Source organism: Salvelinus fontinalis, chromosome 35 (genome assembly GCF_029448725.1).
Source record: "Salvelinus fontinalis isolate EN_2023a chromosome 35, ASM2944872v1, whole genome shotgun sequence".
Classification (NCBI taxonomy): domain Eukaryota; kingdom Metazoa; phylum Chordata; class Actinopteri; order Salmoniformes; family Salmonidae; genus Salvelinus; species Salvelinus fontinalis.
In genome coordinates this window covers 42557870-42565643 of record NC_074699.1, presented here as the reverse complement: position 1 = coordinate 42565643, position 7774 = coordinate 42557870, and the positions used below count along the sequence as shown (strand labels likewise).

The 7774-nt window shown below is 46.9% G+C and overlaps 1 protein-coding gene across 1 annotated transcript in view; it reads right to left on the bottom strand.

Moving 5' to 3' along the window:
- LOC129834917 (pleckstrin homology domain-containing family G member 4B-like) overlaps positions 1 to 7774 on the bottom strand; it is a 123406-nt gene that overhangs the window by 23578 nt on the left and 92054 nt on the right. The window contains exons 5-6 of the mRNA XM_055900288.1: positions 7227 to 7476; positions 228 to 317 (exon numbers count right to left, since the gene is read on the bottom strand). Of these exons, the coding sequence (XP_055756263.1) occupies positions 228 to 317; positions 7227 to 7476 (340 nt within the window). The remainder of the gene's footprint in view (positions 1 to 227; positions 318 to 7226; positions 7477 to 7774) is intronic.

The window sequence follows — 7774 nt, the reverse complement described above, 5'->3', positions numbered from 1 at the left end:
GACAGACATACATACATACAGGCAGGCCGACATGCAGACAGGCATACAGCGAGACAGACATGCAGGCAGGCAGGCAGACAGACAGCTAGACATACAGACATGCAGGCAGACAGACAGCTAGACAGACAGACAGACAGACAGGTGCAAAAAGCCCCAGCTAGTTGTCTGTAAGGTCTGAAGCACATGGTCATGTGTGTTCAGGTGTTCTGGTGTGTTCTCTTCCTCACCCTGAAGAAGCTGTTTCCGTGGCTGGCCAACAGCGTATCAGATCTAGGCTTGTTCTTACTGTACAGAGCGTACAGGCCAAACGCGTCTTGCTGTGGATTACATGGAAACAGAACAAATCATTCTACTGAGAGGAAACAGAAAACCTTCTCGCGGATTACATGGAAACAGAACAAATCATTCTACTGAGAGGAAACAGAAAACCCTCTCCTGGATTACATGGAAACAGAACAAATCACCCTACTGAGAGGAAACAGAAAACCTTCTCCTGGATTACATGGAAACAGAACAAATCACCCTACTGAGAGGAAACAGAAAACCATCTTGTGTTCTGTAAACATGCCCTGTAACCAACACGGAAACGGGGGACATTTCTCTCGACCACTTCGGTTTTATTTGGCGAGAATTCTGACGAGACGTCAAATTGCTTGGTTGCTTTTTATATTCGTACAGAGTGTAATATCTCTCCCAGACTTTTATATCCAGGAATGTGTCCACTTAGCCTGCGTCCCAAATGGCACTCTAGTCCCTATTTAGTGCACTAGCCCATACGGCTCTGGTCAAAAGAAGTGCACTATATAGGGAATATAGGGTACCATCTGGGACGCAGGACTCAGTCTCCCTGTTATAAGCCTGGGAGAGAGGACTATGTCCCCCTGTTATAAGCCTGGGAGAGAGGACTATGTCCCCCTGTTATAAGCCTGGGAGAGAGGACTATGTCCCCCTGTTATAAGCCCGGGAGAGAGGACTCAGTCCCCCTGTTATAAGCCTGGGAGAGAGGACTATGTCCCCCTGTTATAAGCCTGGGAGAGAGGACTATGTCCCCCTGTTATAAGCCTGGGAGAGAGGACTATGTCCCCCTGTTATAAGCCTGGGAGAGAGGACTATGTCCCCCTGCTATAAACCTGGGAGAGAGGACTATGTCCCCCTGTTATAAGCCTGGGAGAGAGGACTATGTCCCCCTGTTATAAGCCCGGGAGAGAGGACTATGTCCCCCTGTTATAAGCCCGGGAGAGAGGACTACGTCCCCCTGTTATAAGCCTGGGAGAGAGGACTATGTCCCCCTGCTATAAGCCCGGGAGAGAGGACTATGTCCCCCTGTTATAAGCCTGGGAGAGAGGACTATGTCCCCCTGTTATAAGCCTGGGAGAGAGGACTATGTCCCCCTGTTATAAGCCTGGGAGAGAGGACTATGTCCCCCTGTTATAAGCCTGGGAGAGAGGACTATGTCTCCCTGTTATACGCCTGGGAGAGAGGACTATGTCCCCCTGTTACAAGCCTGGGAGAGAGGACTACGTCCCCCTGCTATAAGCCTGGGAGAGAGGACTATGTCCCCCTGCTATAAACCTGGGAGAGAGGACTATGTCCCCCTGTTATAAGCCTGGGAGAGAGGACTATGTCCCCCTGTTATAAGCCCGGGAGAGAGGACTATGTCCCCCTGTTATAAGCCCGGGAGAGAGGACTACGTCCCCCTGTTATAAGCCTGGGAGAGAGGACTATGTCCCCCTGCTATAAGCCCGGGAGAGAGGACTATGTCCCCCTGTTATAAGCCTGGGAGAGAGGACTATGTCCCCCTGTTATAAGCCTGGGAGAGAGGACTATGTCCCCCTGTTATAAGCCTGGGAGAGAGGACTATGTCCCCCTGTTATAAGCCTGGGAGAGAGGACTATGTCTCCCTGTTATACGCCTGGGAGAGAGGACTATGTCCCCCTGTTACAAGCCTGGGAGAGAGGACTACGTCCCCCTGCTATAAGCCTGGGAGAGAGGACTATGTCTCCCTGTTATACGCCTGGGAGAGAGGACTATGTCCCCCTGTTACAAGCCTGGGAGAGAGGACTACGTCCCCCTGCTATAAGCCCGGGAGAGAGGACTACGTCCCCCTGTTATAAGCCCGGGAGAGAGGACTACGTCCCCGTTATAAGCCAGAGAGAGAGGACTATGTCCCCCTGCTATAAGCCTGGGAGAGAGGACTATGTCCCCCTGCTATAAGCCCGGGAGAGAGGACTACGTCCCCCTGTTATAAGCCTGGGAGAGAGGACTACATCCCCATTTTATAAGCCTGGGAGAGAGGACTACGTCCCCCTGTTATAAGCCTGGGAGAGAGGACTACGTCCCCCTGTTATAAGCCTGGGACAGAGGACTATGTCCCCCTGTTATAAGCCTGGGAGAGAGGACTACATCCCCATTTTATAAGCCTGGGAGAGAGGACTACGTCCCCCTGTTAAAAGCCTGGGAGAGAGGACTACGTCCCCCTGTTATACGCCTGGGAGAGAGGACTACGTCCCCTGCTATAAGCCTGGGAGAGAGGACTATGTCCCCCTGTTATAAGCCTGGGAGAGAGGACTATGTCCCCCTGTTATAAGCCTGGGAGAGAGGACTACATCCCCATTTTATAAGCCTGGGAGAGAGGACTACGTCCCCCTGTTAAAAGCCTGGGAGAGAGGACTACGTCCCCCTGTTATACGCCTGGGAGAGAGGACTACGTCCCCCTGTTATACGCCTGGGAGAGAGGACTACGTCCCCTGCTATAAGCCTGGGAGAGAGGACTATGTCCCCCTGTTATAAGCCTGGGAGAGAGGACTATGTCCCCCTGTTATAAGCCTGGGAGAGAGGACTACATCCCCATTTTATAAGCCTGGGAGAGAGGACTACGTCCCCCTGTTAAAAGCCTGGGAGAGAGGACTACGTCCCCCTGTTAAAAGCCTGGGAGAGAGGACTACGTCCCCCTGTTATAAGCCTGGGAGAGAGGACTACGTCCCCCTGCTATAAGCCTGGGAGAGAGGACTACGTCCCCCTGTTATAAGCCTGGGAGAGAGGACTATGTCCCCCTGTTATAAGCCTGGGAGAGAGGACTATGTCCCCCTGTTATAAGCCTGGGAGAGAGGACTATGTCCCCCTGTTATAAGCCTGGGAGAGAGGACTATGTCCCCCTGTTATACGCCTGGGAGAGAGGACTATGTCCCCCTGTTATAAGCCTGGGAGAGAGGACTATGTCCCCCTGTTATAAGCCTGGGAGAGAGGACTATGTCCCCCTGCTATAAGCCTGGGAGAGAGGACTATGTCCCCCTGTTATAAGCCTGGGAGAGAGGACTATGTCCCCCTGTTATAAGCCTGGGAGAGAGGACTATGTCCCCCTGTTATACGCCTGGGAGAGAGGACTATGTCCCCCTGCTATAAGCCTGGGAGAGAGGACTATGTCCACCTGTGTCTCCAGCTGCTGTTTGAAGGGTGGAAAATCATGATGTTTAAATCAAACCAAGGGGTCTGAGAACGACCACAGGTATGAAGGTAGAGAGAGAGAGAAGAGAAAGTGTGTGTGGGGGGGGGGGGGGGGTTGTGACAACATGGAACCTGCTAGAGAGATTATACGCCTGGGAGAGAGGACTATGTCCCCCTGTTATAAGCCTGGGAGAGAGGACTATGTCCCCCTGTTATAAGCCTGGGAGAGAGGACTATGTCCCCCTGTTATAAGCCTGGGAGAGAGGACTATGTCCCCCTGTTATAAGCCTGGGAGAGAGGACTATGTCCCCCTGTTATACGCCTGGGAGAGAGGACTATGTCCCCCTGCTATAAGCCTGGGAGAGAGGACTATGTCCACCTGTGTCTCCAGCTGCTGTTTGAAGGGTGGAAAATCATGATGTTTAAATCAAACCAAGGGGTCTGAGAACGACCACAGGTATGAAGGTAGAGAGAGAGAGAGAACAGAAAGTGTGTGTGGGGGGGGGGGGGGGGGGGGGTTGTGACAACATGGAACCTGCTAGAGAGATTATACGCCTGGGAGAGAGGACTATGTCCCCCTGTTATAAGCCTGGGAGAGAGGACTATGTCCCCCTGTTATAAGCCTGGGAGAGAGGACTATGTCCCCCTGTTATAAGCCTGCAGGTAGAGTAGAGTTCAGTATTTTCACAGCTGGGTTGGTAGTTGAAGGGAAACGCGCCTCCCTAAAGCCAAAATCCCGACTTGAGGTGAACAAGCAGCTAGATAACAGGGCCTGCCAGTTAAATGTACTTGACCTACGAACCTCAGGAACACATTGTCATCATTAGGAAAGAGTAGACTGTAGTCTAACAATTAGATGTCGAGAGGTGGAGGAAACAGTGAGACTAAAGGGGGTGGTTACATCAGTAATGTTACCTCAGTAATGTTACCTCAGTAATGTTACCTCAGGACGTAGTTGAACTGTAATCATTAGTAATGTTACCTCAGTAATGTTACCTCAGTAATGTTACCTCAGGACGTAGTTGAACTGTAATCATTAGTAATGTTACCTCAGGACGTAGTTGAACTGTAATCATCAGTAATGTTACCTCAGTAGTGTTACCTCAGTAATGTTACCTCAGGACGTAGTTGAACTGTAATCATTAGTAATGTTACCTCAGTAATGTTACCTCAGTAATGTTACCTCAGGACGTAGTTGAACTGTAATCATTAGTAATGTTACCTCAGGACGTAGTTGATCTTTAATCACCAGTAATGTTACCTCAGTAGTGTTACCTCAGTAATGTTACCTCAGGGCGTAGTTGAACTGTAATCATTAGTAATGTTACCTCAGTAATGTTACCTCAGTAATGTTACCTCAGGACATAGTTGAACTGTAATCACCAGTAATGTTACCTCAGTAATGTTACCTCAGGACATAGTTGAACTGTAATCACCAGTAATGTTACCTCAGGACGTAGTTGAACTGTAATCATTAGTAATGTTACCTCAGTAATGTTACCTCAGTAATGTTACCTCAGGACATAGTTGAACTGTAATCATCAGTAATGTTACCTCAGTAATGTTACCTCAGGACGTAGTTGAACTGTAATCATTAGTAATGTTACCTCAGTAATGTTACCTCAGTAATGTTACCTCAGGACGTAGTTGAACTGTAATCATTAGTAATGTTACCTCAGGACGTAGTTGAACTGTAATCATCAGTAATGTTACCTCAGTAGTGTTACCTCAGTAATGTTACCTCAGGACGTAGTTGAACTGTAATCATTAGTAATGTTACCTCAGTAATGTTACCTCAGTAATGTTACCTCAGGACGTAGTTGAACTGTAATCATTAGTAATGTTACCTCAGGACGTAGTTGATCTTTAATCACCAGTAATGTTACCTCAGTAGTGTTACCTCAGTAATGTTACCTCAGGGCGTAGTTGAACTGTAATCATTAGTAATGTTACCTCAGTAATGTTACCTCAGTAATGTTACCTCAGGACATAGTTGAACTGTAATCACCAGTAATGTTACCTCAGTAATGTTACCTCAGGACATAGTTGAACTGTAATCACCAGTAATGTTACCTCAGGACGTAGTTGAACTGTAATCATTAGTAATGTTACCTCAGTAATGTTACCTCAGTAATGTTACCTCAGGACATAGTTGAACTGTAATCATCAGTAATGTTACCTCAGTAATGTTACCTCAGCAATGTTATCTCAGTAATGTTACCTCAGGACGTAGTTGAACTGTAATCATCAGTAATGTTACCTCAGTAATGTTACCTCAGTAATGTTACCTCAGGACGTAGTTGAACTGTAATCATCAGTAATGTTACCTCAGTAATGTTACCTCAGTAATGTTACCTCAGTAATGTTACCTCAGGACGTAGTTGAACTGTAATCATTAGTAATGTTACCTCAGTAATGTTACCTCAGTAATGTTACCTCAGGACGTAATTGAACTGTAATCACCAGTAATGTTACCTCAGGACGTAGTTGAACTGTAATCACCAGTAATGTTACCTCAGGACGTAGTTGAACTGTAATCATCAGTAATGTTACCTCAGTAATGTTACCTCAGGACATAGTTGAACTGTAATCATCAGTAATGTTACCTCAGTAATGTTACCTCAGGACGTAGTTGAACTGTAATCATCAGTAATGTTACCTCAGGACGTAGTTGAACTGTAATCATCAGTAATGTTACCTCAGTAATGTTAACTCAGGACATAGTTGAACTGTAATCACCAGTAATGTTACCTCAGTAATGTTACCTCAGTAATGTTACCTCAGTAATGTTACCTCAGTAATGTTACCTCAGTAATGTTACCTCAGGACGTAGTTGAACTGTAATCATCAGTAATGTTACCTCAGGAATGTTACCTCAGTAATGTTACCTCAGTAATGTTACCTCAGGACGTAGTTGAACTGTAATCATCAGTAATGTTACCTCAGTAATGTTACCTCAGTAATGTTACCTCAGGACGTAATTGAACTGTAATCACCAGTAATGTTACCTCAGGACGTAGTTGAACTGTAATCATCAGTAATGTTACCTCAGGAATGTTACCTCAGTAATGTTACCTCAGTAATGTTACCTCAGTAATGTTACCTCAGGACGTAGTTGAACTGTAATCATCAGTAATGTTACCTCAGGAACACTTTGTCATTCGGCTGTAACAGAAGTGGATATCCTCTACTGTTTGAGGAACATATTGTCATTAGGCTACAACTGTGACTCTAATCATTAGGCTATAGAGTAAGAGGTATGAAGAGGTCTCTTACGTGTCGTAGGAAGCAGTGTGAGACTCGTAACAGGTGAGTTTCAGTAGTAACGTTACCTCTAGGTATATTGAAACAAGTCGTTAGAGGTAAGAGGTCTCTTACGTGTCGTAGGAAGCAGTTTGACTCGTAACAGGTGATTTTCAGTAGTAACGTTACCTCTAGGTATATTGAAACAAGTCATTAGAGGTAAGAGGTCTCTTACGTGTCGTAGGAAGCAGTGTGAGACTCGTAACAGGTGATTTTCAGTAGTAACGTTACCTCTAGGTATATTGAAACAAGTCATTAGAGGTATGAGGTCTCTTACGTGTCGTAGGAAGCAGTGTGAGACTCGTAACAGGTGAGTTTCAGTAGTAACGTTACCTCTAGGTATATTGAAACAAGTCATTAGAGGTAAGAGGTCTCTTACGTGTCGTAGGAAGCAGTTTGACTCGTAACAGGTGATTTTCAGTAGTAACGTTACCTCTAGGTATATTGAAACAAGTCATTAGAGGTATGAGGTCTCTTACGTGTCGTAGGAAGCAGTGTGACACCCTCAGAGGGTGGTTGGAGCAGCTCTCCAACTCCTTGAGGAAGTACTGGCTGTGGAAGTCCATGAGTTTCTCCAGGTTCCCAAAGATGACGCTCCGTTTCCCCCTGAGGTCCTGTGGGAGGTCTCCTCTCTCCATCTCGGGGAAGTAGTGCTCGATGATGTAACGGAGGGAACGCACGTACTCCCTCTCCGTGGTCACCATCTCATCCACGATGTGACGCAGCTTACTGTGGCGGGAGGAGATAACTGTTAAGACGGGTCAGCTTACTGTGGCGAGAGGAGATAACTGTTATGACTGGTCAGCTTACTGTGGCGAGAGGAGAGGACTGTTATGACTGGTCAGTTTACTGTGGCGAGAGGAGAGGACTGTTATGACTGGTCAGTTTACTGTGGCGAGAGGAGATAACTGTTAATACGGGTCAGTTTACTGTGGCGAGAGGAGAGGACTGTTATGACTGGTCAGCTTACTGTGGAGGGAGGAGATAACTGTTAATACGGGTCAGTTTACTGTGGCGAGAGGAGATA